At 45.0% G+C, this 14,924-nt stretch overlaps 2 protein-coding genes across 2 annotated transcripts; both read right to left on the reverse strand.

The window, feature by feature from the left end:
- Positions 1-358: 358 nt before the first annotated feature.
- On the reverse strand, positions 359-4,800 carry LOC123060966 (uncharacterized). The gene is made up of 7 exons (XM_044483835.1): positions 3,308-4,800; positions 2,141-2,180; positions 1,974-2,035; positions 1,519-1,616; positions 1,267-1,325; positions 1,088-1,192; positions 359-1,003 (listed from the first exon to the last, which is right to left on the reverse strand). Exons 1-7 carry the CDS (start codon positions 4,512-4,514, stop codon positions 688-690), a joined length of 1,887 nt encoding a protein of 628 aa, XP_044339770.1. The 5' UTR covers positions 4,515-4,800; the 3' UTR covers positions 359-687.
- Positions 4,801-8,659: 3,859 nt separating this feature from the next.
- On the reverse strand, positions 8,660-12,895 carry LOC123060967 (uncharacterized). Its single transcript, XM_044483836.1, has 4 exons — positions 11,535-12,895; positions 11,204-11,243; positions 11,042-11,103; positions 8,660-8,983 (listed from the first exon to the last, which is right to left on the reverse strand). The coding sequence occupies exon 1, from the start codon at positions 12,724-12,726 to the stop codon at positions 11,899-11,901; it is 828 nt and encodes a 275-aa protein (XP_044339771.1). The 5' UTR covers positions 12,727-12,895; the 3' UTR covers positions 8,660-8,983; positions 11,042-11,103; positions 11,204-11,243; positions 11,535-11,898.
- Positions 12,896-14,924: the final 2,029 nt, after the last annotated feature.

Here is a 14,924-nt window from a genome sequence, read left to right on the forward strand (position 1 = left end):
GATTCAAAAAAAGTTAGGAGCTTTTTTGTTAAAGATGCATGACGGATTAAGTATACCACATCTCTCCCTTTAGTAGTAGGTATTGATAGAAGCGGAACCACAAAGAAGACCCGAGAGGTATGTCAATATATTCATCTCCAACCCTGCCCATCATACAACTCCGCCCACAGCCCTAATCAATGCTAATTCTTCTTCAGTAGCTAGTGCCATCCGCTAGATCTTACTGTTATATATGATCATTGTAATAGAGAGTAATCAGGCAGCTAGCTCATGAAACTGGCTAGGATAACTAGATCCCCTGCCCGTCTCGGGATGGGATCCACCCCTGACGCAGTTATAAATGATGCTAACATCCTTATGAATGAATAAAGGAGATGATTATCAAGAAAAAAGACCGCATCATGTTCATACATTAACCACAGCCGGAACTATCATTCAAGATACGATGCACCGAAAGAGCAGGTGACTAACTACTGCCAGAACTATCGTTCAAGATACGATGCACCGAAAGAGCAGGTGACTATGGTAATATACTGTTTAGTTCAGCAGCAAGCTGCAGCCAACTTGCTCACCCCGAAACCTGGCTACAACATGTACATGATTCCGTAGGGTGGTTTCAGGACAGGACAATTATGAAAGGCAAAAGAGCAGGACGAAAGCAGCCTGAAAGCAGCCCTAAGCTAGTATCTACTGCAAGATCTTCCATGCCATCCAGCAAAGTGACAACATACCAACAGACATCAGCATGCAGCCGTCCAAGTACCACCAGCGGTTCAAAGCCACATTCCCCCCAAAGTTATTGCGCTTGAAAATATGTTGCTGCTGCTTGTGAGTCCTTTTCTTAGCACGGTTTCGCTTCTTGCTGTGGCGAACCTTCTCAGCATTAGAGCCAAACGACTGGTGGCCCTTCTTCGTATAGCCTGACTTCTCATATTGTTCAAATATTCCTACTCCTTGGTACCTTTCTTCAGGAGTCACTGATGGTAGCATACTTTGCAGAAGACTGCAAAGAGGGGAAGATATAGAAAGATGAACAAATAATTATTTTTGGTGATAAAGAAGACACATGTGTATGGTTTTCACTTACTTGTCTAAAATTGGAAGGGCCACAATGATTTTGCTCCTCAGGGTCTCATCACTTGCCTCCTCATTAAATGACTCGGTTAGCAGCATATCAAAACCCTCAAATGCACTAGGAAACATAGACATTAGTCAGAATATAATTGCAGTAAACAAGTGCATGAACAGGTTTCTACGTTTATATACCGTAAGAGATGTTGCATATTATTGGAGGCTTCATCAGTGCATGTAGCATATTTCAGTAGCTGCATCAAAATGTTATAGGATTCAGGAAAAATTGAGATATCATAATTAAACCAAGAGCATATTAGAGGAATATAAATTTGCTAGCAATTGTGTGCGTAGTTCAAAGAGATGATAAATAATTTGAAGCTTGTGGGAGCAAACATAAATATACGTTTAAGGAGTACATCTATGAGTCACCAGAACAGAGCTTACCGCATGAATATGTACACACAAAGAGGATACTGGGCAACACTCGGTAAGCAGTGCTTTGGATTCCTTGTAAGTTGGCAAGTCACAATCTAAGAATAGATCTGCAAAGCACCACATAGATGTGAATCTTCTAGTCATGACAGTCACAACTTTGTAAGAACGTATATGTGCAGCAGCAGGAAATAATGCTTCAAGGGCAGTACTTGCTTAACATTTCTATCGGACACAAATGAAGGGGGAAATCAAAAGATATTCAAAGATATTATACTTGACCCGATCAGAGTGATATTGCATATTAAACTAACACATTTGCATATTGCCACAAGGAAAGGAAATCATTTAAGATCAAGACCCTAAACATCCACTTGGTTGAAGTTGGCAAACATTCACTTGCACATGTGATATATTAGAACAGAAGTCAGTATAAAAGGCTAAATATATCAAGAGCGGACTAATACCAAGTTCCCTGAACCATTCTCGAGTCTGCTGCACTTGCATAACAAACTGCGCCAAACTCATCCTGGCAACAGTCATGCAACATCAGCATCAGAATTCAACAAGATGTCATGCAAATAAAAATAGAGAACTGGAACAAGTAATGGTAGCATAGCAATACATGAATTACCTCTTAAAGTGCATTTCCATGGGATCATACATTTCTGTCCCTGAAAAATTGGACAAATAAATAGTTACATACACAAGATTGGGGAGAACTGCAATTAACTTCTCAAGGGAGCAATTTTAATGGAAGAAGGCATCAACCTTAGTGCCCCCAGAACCATAGGATCGTAATCTAATCATGAAGACAACATGAACGCTTTTGAGATAAAGCCCTGGGGCTACAGAAGTTGCTAGCATAGCCACAGTCACAGCAGTGAGCTATGCATTGGTACCAGAGAGCGACACAGCACAACAGTCAAGGCCATCCACAGTGGTAAAATGGGGTTTGGGATGTGCAGAAGTTGGTCGACCAGAAATGGCATGAAGGACCGACAACGTAATGATGAAAGGACACTGGATCTAGCCGACTGCTGTAACACACGAGGCTTGGATGACAACGTGGTGGCATTTTCATGATAGATGAGGCACTGTGCAATTTGCACAAGAGCTACTTGTGCTTCGGTATTGTGTAGTGCAAACGACACTTGAGGATAAACTTGTCTCTCATTTGATACTTTAATTAATTTTATTCCAGGGAATGGATTTGAATTGGCATCAACAATTCCTTTCTGTTTATAGAAGGAATGGAATGAGGCCGGTTAATTACAGCCTCAATTAACATAACATTATGCTAGTAGAACAAGTTAATTAGCCCTGCTGACGACAGCAGCTGTATCACCTTGCATACTTTAACATGCAGTAGGTCTACCTATATGACTGAGGTCTTTATAGATAAAGGGTCCATACTGGCAGAACATTTTGTGTGTGCCGTCTGCTGCCTCATGCCAGTTTCTATCGCGTAAACATGTATGATGAGGGTTAACAAACAGCTAAAAAGTCCAATGGCAACAGCGTCAATACTCGGTACTGAAACGTACATTCAGAACAAACAGAAAATCAAGAATCCAAGTGATAGCATAGTATGAATCAATGCATGGGAAACCCTAGTCTATTTCTAATGTTAACGAACAGCTAAACTAATTAACCCGAAGAGCCCAAATAGTGTCAAAACTGAGACGTTCACATGAACACTTACAAGTTACGTATATGACTAGCGTACTAGCATACAGACCAAGAATTCAAAGATAGCATTGCTGGTTAAATGACATGGGGAGAAAGAAGGAAGAAGCACCTGGGGGAATGTTGAGGTACTTGGGGAAGACGCATGAGAAGCAGAGTGTAGTGAGGAGTTGTTGCTTCGGTTTGACAGAAAACTTTGCCAGTGCCTTGAGAGCTGCATGTTTCATGTCAATAGTGATGGCCCAGGCTGTGTCGTCTTCATCATTCACCTTGGCCATCATGTAAAGCAAATCGTCATTGAGCATGCTCAGAATCGGGCCTTGGAACATCAGGTTCTTCAACTGCAGTTGTTGAGTCTCATCATCCCACAGCTCAGGCAATTTAGCAGGAAAGCTTTTGTCAACCGAGATTTTGGCAACATCAACTGTGTAGCGCTCGCACCAATTTTGCTCAGAGACCTTCATATTCCACATTGTGGCTTTCCAACCTGAACCTCTGGTCATGGCATCAGGGTCATCGTATTTGATGTGGACGAATTTGATGAGATCATCGCAGCAGGCAACATTGTAAAAGTACTCAGGGGCACAGTAATAGTCATACGGCTTGGTTGGCTCGGGCAAGCCAACGGTTGTCACTGGTAATGGGATTATCTTGACGACAGGATGCCTGCCAAACAGGTCGTCCAGAAGGAGAATGCCATAGCGGGTATCAACCCAGCCCAGCGCGCTTGCTCCAACCCTGATCTGCTCGAACAAGGCATGTCGACAACACAATGGCTTGTCAGCAGGGTCTGATAAGTGGGCCTTCCTGGTCGTCCATGCCTGCGTTTGAGACGAGAAGACATAGGCATCAAATCGGCAAACATCGTTTTGGATATTCCACTTGAGGTCGAGGAAGGCCACGGCAAAGTGCTCGCCGTCGGCGTCACCACAAGGCAAGAGGCCAAACTGCTGCCCGCCGAAGTAGGCATGGTTGGGGTTTGGGAGCAGCCGCAGGGACTGCTTCCCGGCCGTGTAGACGAAGAAGCGGGCGGGGCCCCAGAACTTGAGGCTGAAGAGGACGAAGGCGTCCTCGGCGCAGATGAGCCAGGCGTGGTACTCGTGCTTGATGCCGGGGCAGTTGACGGAGAAGTAGGAGATGCCCGGCGGGTCGACGAGCCAGAAGGACACCTCCACGGCTTGGCCGTCCTCGGTGCGGCACTCGGCGGTGGTCGCGTTCCAGTCCGCCGACACACGCGCCACCCTGCAGAGGATGGCCGAGTCGGGAAACCCGGGGCCCATCGGGGTGGAGGGATTGAAGGGCAAGGTGGGGAGCGCCATGGATCTGGAGGTGTTGAGCTCGCCGCAACAGGCTAGGGCAGGATTTGGGGATTAGATTGCCTTGCCTTTTGAACACGGGATCGGTCGAGTCGGGGAAGAGGAGGATGGTGGTGGCGCGACTCGGAGTCGGACTACTGGTGGGGTGGGGGGATTGGCAGCAGCGAGTCGGCGGGGAAGAAGAGGCAGGGGCGGATCGCCGGCGCCGCCGATGCGGGCGCTGAGAGGACAAAGGGGATCCGTCTCGTCTCACACAGATTTTATTTTCTTTTCTTTTGAGGCTAAACACGCTCCGCTCTACTCCTATTATAAATCAAAAACAATCAATAACACACACAGTTAATCGGAATACAATTCTTTTTTAGGATCAAATCAGAATACAGTTTTTTTTTATATAGGATCAATCGGAATACAATTGATCTCAGGGGCAGCGACGCCGGTTCACTTTGCAGTTTTACAATATAATTCATTCAGACGTTTGGTAGCCTGCATATACCTTAATTAGATTTCATGGATGTTGTTTTAGGTTGTTTGAATGTTTGGCATGCATGAACGGGCGAGGTGGCGATGGCGCCGACTCCAAAGAGCTTGTTGGCAAGCCAGCCTATATCCGGCTGGCTCGTCGGGCCACTCAGTCGACTGCAATATCAAAAAGATCTTTCTTCTGTTCATCGGAAAGGTCGTCCCACAAGGCTTTGGAGCCGGATGCCATGGCTGGTGTGGTGCAAAGAGGAGATGGAGTGCGAAGTTCCATGCAAAAATCTGAATAAAAAACTACATTTAGTCAGCATAATGTATGTATGCACGTGGCAAATCAACTCTTCATCTGGATTGCACAAGATATGGTGTCGCTTTCGTTAGAGCATCTCCAACAGCATGTGTAAATTATGATGTATATATATTCGTATTGACAATGGTTTATAAAGATTCTCTGATATATATGTATAGTTTTGCAGCAGAATGTCTATGTACATAAAGTTTATATTTTCTCTTCTATATTTTAATATTATTTTATACTTCCTTTTAAACTAATATAAGAATGTTTAGATCACTATAGTATTCTAAACGCTCTTATATTAGTATACGAAGGGAGTAACTAGCATCGGAAGTACTCTGCACACGACAGTGCATGGACGAGATCCGGACGATGTCCATCTTAAACGGTGCTGATTTGCTGAAAGATGCCATCCAACAATAATTTGATCCATCGTCCAGCTTTTGGCTGGAGATGTGTCGTCCCTGTAGCACTGCTCAACTAGCATTTCAGTTTCAATGGTAATTTAAATGATTTATAATTGCATTGGTTTCACTGACGAATTCATTAATAAAGTTATATTCAAATCCACGTATACCACACTAGTAAATAAATACATCAATTGGAGCTCTCCTACCATACTCCTGCAATGTGTGACTATATATAGTCTACACATAAAGCTCACAAGTTAGCTATGATGGCAACAAAATGAAAGAGAAACAGAATTTACACAAGTATACAATCATTTATACTTGACGTAGGCCAAGCATTACCACATCGTATATGTCTTTAGGAAAAGGAGGCACTGGGGAATGGGGAGGAACTACATGGACTGAAACGGTGACAGTGAAATCAAAATGCCCCATGGCAGTGTGCACCTCCTCCACACAGGCGCTTTGAACATATACCGAGCATCTCCATTGACCTTCCGGTACGAACACTGATAGGCGCCGGCGCGCTGGCCCAAATTTGGACCAGACGCACGGCAGCCACACGATGCGTGCATTCCGCCCCTCATGATTCAGCCCCTCAAGCGCGTCGTTCCCTCCTTCTTCCTCCTTGATTCTTTCTTCTCCCGCATCGGGAGCAGCCGCCGCGCGCCGGAGAGAGAGAGAGGCTGCGGCGAACGCCCGCGACCCTCGTCGTAATCCCTTCGTCGGAGATTGAAGCACCGCCCGCGCTCGCGTTGGCTTCCCGCACTCGCCGTCTTCTGTCGCCAGATGTAGCACGCGATTTCAGCAAAAAAAATGAATGTATGTAGCAAAAAATTTCATAGGTCTCAGCAAAAAGAAGCAATGGTTGCAACAAGAAGACATCGTCGCCGCCGTCGAGCCTGCAACTCCATCATGAAAAAAGGATGTAACAAAAATCCTCGACGGATGTAGCAAAAACTACAATGGTTGCAGCAAGAAATTCGCCGCCGTCACGAGACTCAGCTCGGCCGTGAATGAATGTACCAAAAAAATAAAACGGTTGTAACAAAACAAATCACCGGTCGCAGGAAAAACATATACCGGTTGCAACAAAAAAAGAAGCAAAAAAACATCATGGTTACCGTGGTCACCATAGGCGTCGTTGAAGAAGAAGAAGCCCGTTCCAGCAATTCTAGATGCCGGTTCCAGCAATCTCTGCGGCTGGTTGCAGCAAAATGATACGCTCGTGACATAGATTCCAGCAAGTGTGATTGCCGGTTCCAGCAAATCGAGAAGCCGATTCCAACAAATCTTGACGTCGGTTCCAACATTACAACACACCCCATTGTAGCTTATGTGAGCCGGTTGTGGCTTTTTCGCCGGCCGATTGCAGCTTTTCCATGGCCCATGTAGCACAGGTTGCTGCCGCCATTGTAGCACGCACGACGGGTAATCCTTCCTGTCGGTGCTTCCGCTCCGGCCAATGGCGGCAACGACACATCACAGCTTGCAGCTTTTTTTTACCTATTCACCGCAGCGACGGCCGCTATCGAGCCGGTGGCCGCATGGTGTGTGAAGCAAGGGGCAGGGAGGAGCAGAGGTGTTCTAGCGCAGGGCGAGGTAGAGGATTGGGAGCTGCCGTGGGCGCTGAGAGAGAGAGATGTGTGTGTGGAAGAAGATGCGGAAGGGAAAAGGGATAAGGCTAGGTGTGATAATTCGGTGCCTGGGGCCAATAGGCAGTACGCGAGCAAGGGAGTCGACCGGCGCTGTTTTCAGCCAGTGTGTCGACGCGAAACGTTTTCCTTCCTGTACTGCGCTGAGGGTGTATTGTTGCCAATGTCCGTAAACGTGTACATAACCTACTTGCTACTTCACTCATCGCCCATGTACGCTGCACTTTGTTTAAGTTCTACATTGGATTTGATTAAGTCTTACCTTCTTATCCCCTCTTTACATGAAAAAAGGGGGTAAGTGGGAGCATGTTAAAATTGCTTTCATGTACATATCTACCAGACAAATTTTTACATGCCCCTATACATAAGCCACAGCCTATGCATATGGCATAGTGGCGTATGACGGGGATCGATCAGTTCCATATATTTTTTTCTGCAGCTTCAACCAGTTACCGTACATTGGTTTAGGATGAAGAAAACATAACACCGTTTTGACTAACACCGTTTAGGATGAAGACCAACACAGAGCCCGCCAAAGATCTCGGTCTGCTTACCGAGGAAGAGATGCGGGAGAACCCAGGGCCAGAGCAAGTTGGGAAACTCGACCTTCGACACGCTCGGGGACTACTGACGGTGCAATACAACGGGGATGGCTTCTCCATGGGAGCTCGGCAGCAGACCTACCAAAGGGCCCACCATACCCTTGGCGGCAGCTAGGAGTCCGGAGCCCCGAGGACTGGATAGACACAAGATCGGATCTCTCTATTGTAAAATCCTAGCCCCCACCAAGCATATAAGGTGGAGGTTGCAGGGCTCTCATTTACCATCAGCTCGCTTAGAAATAACTCACGATAGCATACCATAATCTTCATTGCAATCCCTCACACAAGGTACACCCACCATAAATAATAGTAACAAGCAGGACATAGGGTATTACTCCTAACCTAGGTAAAACCCTTGTGTGATCCCCGATCTGAGACTTCCAGCCACATTAGCAACCCTACCGAGGGTACTGATCGGATCATGCACCGTTATCTACAAACTACAAAGATCCCATATAAGTATGATGGGATTAAGATAACAACTCCAATGAAGATTTCCCACGGGAGGTTACATAAGAACACTATCGATATGAGTAACCAGCAAATGAGAGACAGGAACCAGCGACAACCCAAGACCACAGCTCCTTCACAGCTCAGTTTCTCACAAGTTTCATATATTGTTTTTCCTCTTTTTTGGTCCCTGGCATCTCCGAGCATCCTTCCTTTCGGCATCAGCTTTAATGGCACAATTTGCAAGATACTAAAAGGATTGAAAAATTATAAAATTAGGATGGCTAGATGGTTCCTTTTAATACTAAAGAAGAGAAATGACTCGTTTTATTGTACTTGTCCAAAGCTTCAATGATGTCAATGATTTTGCTCCTCATGGCTTCAATAGATGCTGACCCATTGCTTGGTGATTCATGTAGTGCCAAGTCAAAATCTTCCAGAGCTCTAGGGAACACCTGACACTTGGTCAGATATAAAGCTAAGTTATCACAAACAAGTTTCTGGTTTCCGCATCCATATACCGTAAGCAAAATTCGACAGTCTCCGATGCAGCTTCACCTTGACCAGAATGTTTTACCATCTGCATCAAGATTTTCTTTAGGATTCATAATATTAATTCAAGCAATTGCTCATGAAAGTTGAGAGACCATAGTATTGAAATTAAGCAACTGCTTTGTAAACACGTTAGCAATGGCTGTCTCCATAGTTTGGACCCAAAAAAATGAAGAGTCTCAAGCTTGTCAAAGGAAAGACGCTTGCGCAGTTCCAAGAAAAAAAAACCTTAACCAAAAAGGGTTAGCAAAGAGAAAAAGATGCACTCGTAACATGAAGCCTTGGACTATATAATTTGTGAGACAGAATAACATAACTTACTGATCTGTTACTGGAACGCAGAGATGATACCAGAGAAAACTGAAGTAATAATCTACATGTCTTATAAGTTGACCTCTCAATTTCCAAGCATTGATGTGCAAAGGACCATACAGATGTGAATCTCCGGGTCATGACAGCCAATTTGCAAGAACATATATACTATCATGGTAGTTCACAGGCTGCACTTGCTAAACTTTTCCGCCGAGAAATTTAAAAGAATATTATAATTGACATGGACAAGCATTTAGAGTAATGCTACAAATTACATTCAGAAGATATTCACAGATGGTGTTAAGGAAATTAATTGTTGATCAACAGTCTAATCATCCACTTGTTCACTAGTAGATAAAGGGCCTTTAGTCCCGGTTCATAAGGGCCTTTAGTCCCGGTTCTGGAACCGGGACTAAAGGCCCTCCACGTGGCCGCTGCCTGGAGGTCCACCTTTAGTCCTGGTTGGTAACACCAAGCGGTACTAAAGGAAATTTTATGATTTTTTTGAATTTTTTATTTTCAAATTTCTGAAATATTTTAACCTCTAATTACCCCTCATCATTCCAAATCATCTAACTTCCCGGACGGTGACCCATCCTCTCACTACTCCAGCCTGAGCACGCTTAACTTTCGGGTTCTATTTTCCCTTGTTTCCAAGTCTGCACTTGTTGTTTTCCTGACAATAGTAAGATGTCAATCCTATTAACCCTCAGGAATTTAGCTTGAGCATGAAGTCACACATTTCACTGTTTGAGTTTGAAACTAACGTTAAAAACAATAATTATTTAGTAACACTAATATTTCTTGAATAACTAGTTTGACCACAGTTTGACCATAGTTTGACCACAGTTTGGCCATAGTTTGGCCATAGTTTGACCATAGTTTGACCAATGTTTGACCAGATTTGACCAAAATTTAAAAAAACTGAAATAATTACTTAGTAACACTAATATTTCTTGAATAAGTAGTTTGACCACAGTTTGACCAGATTTGACCAAAATTCAAAAAAACTAAAATAATTATTTAGTAACACTAATATTCTTGAATAATTATTTAGTAACACTAATACTTCTTGAATAAGTAGTTTGACCATAGTTTGACCAGATTTAACGAAAATACAAAAAAACTGAAATTTGAGCATAACTTTTTTCCTTTTAGAATTTAAGGATTCTAAAAATTTGCAAACAAGCCGTAGGCTGTCAAAAACGGATGCGGATTTTCGTGCTGAACATTTTGATATATTATACGTTTTTTTCCGACATCGTATGCAAAAGTTATAGCCGTTTTACGTTTTCCCTGCACTTTTTGCAAAACATGTCCAAATTTAAGTTTTTAAATTTTCCTAACTAGTAGATGTAGTAATATAACTACCTCTCGAAGGATTTTATTTTTTTGAAGTTTCTATCATTTTCTTTTGATTTTTTCAAAACAAAAAAGGCGATCCGGGGGGTTGTAGAGTTTGAAAATGGGACCTTTAGTCCCGGTTTGAGACACAAACCGGGACTAAAGGGCATCGCACCCTTTAGTCTCGGTTCGTGTCTTAAACCGGGACTAAAGGGCTCAGGTGAACCGGGACTAATGCCTTAGTCGCACGAACCGGGACCAATGCTCACATTAGTCCCGGTTCGTGACTGAACCAGGACTAATGTGAATATTGCCCTGTGACCAAAGCCCTGTTTTTTTACTAGTGGTTGAATGTTGGCTGCACATCTAGTGTATTATAACCAAGAGAAATAAATAGAATACATCTAGAAGTCAAACTTCTATTAGTTACCAAGTTCTCGAAGCCAATCCAGAGCCCACAACACTTGTACCACACAGTGCTTTACACTCAACCTGCAATAGGCATCCAACAGAAGCAACATCATAAATGAAAAAGATATCATGCAAAAGAATCAAATACTTGAACATGTAAAATTAGCGATGTTTGAATTACCACTCAAAGCACTTGTCCACTGGATTATGCATGTCTGCTCCTGCAAAAATTTGGTCAAAGAAACAGTTTAATAAAAAGGACGGCAAAAGTACACACAAGTTGTCAATTGAGCAATTTTGTTGCCCACTCAGCAGATGATGAACCATTTTTTACGAATTATATCAATATAAACAGTCCAGTGTCAATACTGAAACATTGTCCTAAGCACATATAACCAACAAACAAGAAAGAATTCAAAAGATAACACTGCTAGTTAAATCACATGTGGATAAAGATGGAAGAATCGCCTGGGTTCATATTGAGGTACTTGGGGAAGTCGCATGGGCAGAACCTTGCAATGTGGTAGTGGTGCCATCCGAGCGAAAACGGGGCCATTGCTTCGACAGCTGCCCTTTCCATGTCAACTGCGATGGCCCAGGCAGTCTCGTCTTCAGCATTCACCTTGGCCATCATGTAAAAGAGATCGTCATCGCTGGTGCTCAGCACCGGGGCATAGAAAACCAGTTTCTGCAAGTCCAGTTTTTGGCTCTCGTCACCCCGCAGCTCAAGCAACAAAGCAGAATAACTTTGGTCCACTGAGATTTTAGCAACATCAACCGTGGATCGGATCTCCCACTTGTTCCAAGAGATCTTCCTGTTCCACACAGTGGCTCTCCAACCTTTACGGCTGGTCCTGACAAGAGGGTCGTCAAATTCTATCTCGATGAACTTGAGGAGATCATCACAGCAGGCCACGTTGCAATAATACTCAAAGCGCGGTGAGGGCGGCCATCCTCGTTGAGAAAGTTCACCCTTGATTTAGGGAATGGGATGAATTCGAAGACAGGATCACCACCGTCGAAGAGGTTGTGAAGGAGGAGGACACCACGCAGGAGATCAACCCAGCCTAGTGAGCCTGCAACGGCGACATGCCTATAGTACAAGCTATGCTTACAACAGAGCAGCTTGTCAGACTCGGATAAGTGCAGCAACGACAACATGTGGCTGCTCCATGCCTGCGTTTCAGAGGAACAGACGTGCGCATCAAACCGCCAATAATCGCCTTGGGAGATCCACTGGCGGTCGAGGTAGGCCACGGCGTAGTGTTCGCCGCCGTCGCCGCGGGGCAGGAGGCCAAACCGCCGTCTTCTGTAGACCGGAGGATCGGGGAGCGCTTCAAGCGATTGTTTCCCTGCAGGGGCAGCTTTGTAGACGAAGTGGTGGGTGGAGCCCCTGATTGTGAGGCTGAAGAGGACGAAGGCGGCCCCGACGCAGACGAGGGAGGGCGGTGCGTAGTCGTCGAAGGCGGAGGCGTCGAGGCCGGGGCAGTTGAAGGAGAAGTAGGAGGCGCCCGGCGGGTCGACGAGCCAGAAGGAGACCTCCACGGCTTGGCCCTCGCTGGTCTCGCACTCGACGGTGGTCTCGTTCCGGAGTTCCGAGAAACGCGGCTCCTCGCAGAGCAGGACCCAGTCGGGAAACTCGGATCTGGCGGTGCTTGAGCCCATCAGGGTGGAGGGGTGGAAGGAAAAGGTGGATGGCGCCATGGATCTGGACACCGAGGTCTCGGCCGCAACACGCCTGGAGCTTCTGGCTTGGCCGCCGTTGCCGAGATACCCAGCGCGCACGGCAGGTGTTCGCTGATATGACAACTGGGAGAAAATAAGGATGCCGAATAGTAATAAAAGAAGGAGGGCCGATTTGCAAAAATTCCATACCACCACGTCATCCATATGTTTTTCAAAAAAAGGGCGATTATGTTTTTTTGAGATCAAAAGGGTTTTATTCCATTAGACTAGCCACAATGGATAGTAACATACACTAGTAACATACACATATCCCTAGACTATGTTACTACCTTCATAGTAACTTAAGGGTGTTAACATGCAAAGATTCATTTATTAGGTTATAGACTCATATTGCATTGGGACATGTGATGTTACAATAACTAGCTAAGTTACTACAACTACATCTCTCATCATTAACTTATTGCCACATAAACAAATTTGCTGAGTTGGACTCGATGTTACTGCTGAAGTTACTCCCACCGTGGCTAGTCTTATGGTAGGGATCTTTTGGTAAAAGATCCTAAATACATGAGGTCCTCCGCCTAGCCACACATTCGTAGCTCGCTCAAAGCGACTATACCTTGCCAAGCAATCTGCAACACTATTTTAAGACCTATGAAATCTCTGCGGAATAGACACCCTATCAACCATAAGGGGCTTAATTTCAGCTACTATAAGTGACCAAACAATGATCGATCTAAACTAGAATTTGAAATACAAAATAAAGCAGTTGAAGAATCAGACTGAACTATCACCGGAAGCTCTATATGTTCTCGAGGCGAGCGCCGTATCAATATCAATCATCAGCGCATGAATCTCAGTCTCTAGAGCCTCACTACTGTTGAACAAATACCGATAGACGAGCAAATGACCGAGCCGTCATGTTTGTGTTGAATCATTCCGACCGCCACCGTGTCGTCCTCCGCTAGGAACGACCCATCCACAGAACAAAGCCGTCATGTTGCCCGGCGGCGCCGACCAACGCAGCACTTTGGACTCCCGGTACAGCTTTGGTCTTTCCCCTATGTCTTCCACCACTATCTTTCCTTTTAGCATTTCTTCCATTGTATACTTTTGAGCATCAAGAATCGACTTCAAGTAGCTTTCTAGGAAATCAATGAAGACATGCGTAGGTGCACACTCTTTGCCATGAGTAATATCAACTCGTATCTGCCAAATACGCCATACCAGCATGAAACCATACTATGGGCTATGTCCGAGCAACCCGCTAGCAGCAATAGCAGCCAGTCCCTGCCCGAGTCAAACACCTGCTCCTTGTACGGAATTGGCCATACAGTGCTCATTGCGTCCCACGGTTCGCGCGCATGTGGGCATGCAACCAAGGCGTGAAACAATCCTTCAGCTTCCCTCTCGCAGATAGGACAGGTTGCTCTCATGGACAAGTGCCGGTATTGTTTGTTTTCTGTAGTTGCCAAAGCTCCTGACACAACATTCCAGGCTAATATTTTCATCTTCTGAGGCACTATGGTCTGCCATATATTCCTCCACAATGGACGCTCCCCGTCTGGATGACAGCTGCTCGCGCCCCCAACAAAATCAACATCGTGTTGTAGAGTAGCTAACTAATACGCACTACGAACAGTAAACCTGCCCGAACACTCCGGCTGCCAAGCCAAGAAATCCTCCCGAAGGCGAGGCGATGTTCTAATCTTTAAAATATGTATCACATCCACAGGCCAAAGAAACTCCTCCACTTTCTCCTTTAACCAAGCTCCATGCTCATCCATAAAATCTGAAACCCGTTTCAGTCTACAATTCCTTCTCGGGTTATAGGGCTAAAAGATGAGCCACAGAGAATCCATGGATCTCGCCAAGTACGAACCATCACCTACTCTCCATATCATCCCCTTCTTGACTAGTCCCAGCCCATACTCAATACCCTTCCACACCGCTACCCGAGAAAACTGAATCCAACAGGTTCCATTTGGGAAATATTTCGCCTTCACATAAGCTCCCTGGATTATCCAACAAACGCCAAGCCTATTTTACCAATAACGCTCGGTTGAAGGCGCGCATATCTCGAAAGCCTAGGCCACCTTTTTTTCACGAATACGCGCGGAGCGTACCATTCCTTTGATAGAAGGGGAGAACAAACAGTGGTGGACCTCATGAAGCGTACACTGGTAGGCGCTTATGAGGTCGCTTTGAACAGAGGA

This window comes from Triticum aestivum, chromosome 3A (assembly GCF_018294505.1).
Source record: "Triticum aestivum cultivar Chinese Spring chromosome 3A, IWGSC CS RefSeq v2.1, whole genome shotgun sequence".
Taxonomy (NCBI): Eukaryota; Viridiplantae; Streptophyta; class Magnoliopsida; order Poales; family Poaceae; genus Triticum; species Triticum aestivum.

What these genes read in the sequence shown, in the direction of transcription:
- LOC123060966 (XM_044483835.1), bottom strand. Translation starts at nt 4,514, where the DNA reads ATGGCGCTCCCCACCTTGCCCTTCAATCCCTCCACCCCGATGGGCCCC. An exon ending in AGAATGGTTCAGGGAACTTG is followed by an intron (nt 1,617 to 1,973) that starts GTATTAGTCCGC and finishes GGTGCTTTGCAG; the next exon opens with ATCTATTCTTAGATTGTGAC. An exon ending in GCCCTTCCAATTTTAGACAA is followed by an intron (nt 1,004 to 1,087) that starts GTAAGTGAAAAC and finishes CCCTCTTTGCAG; the next exon opens with TCTTCTGCAAAGTATGCTAC.
- LOC123060967 (XM_044483836.1), bottom strand. Translation starts at nt 12,726, where the DNA reads ATGGCGCCATCCACCTTTTCCTTCCACCCCTCCACCCTGATGGGCTCA.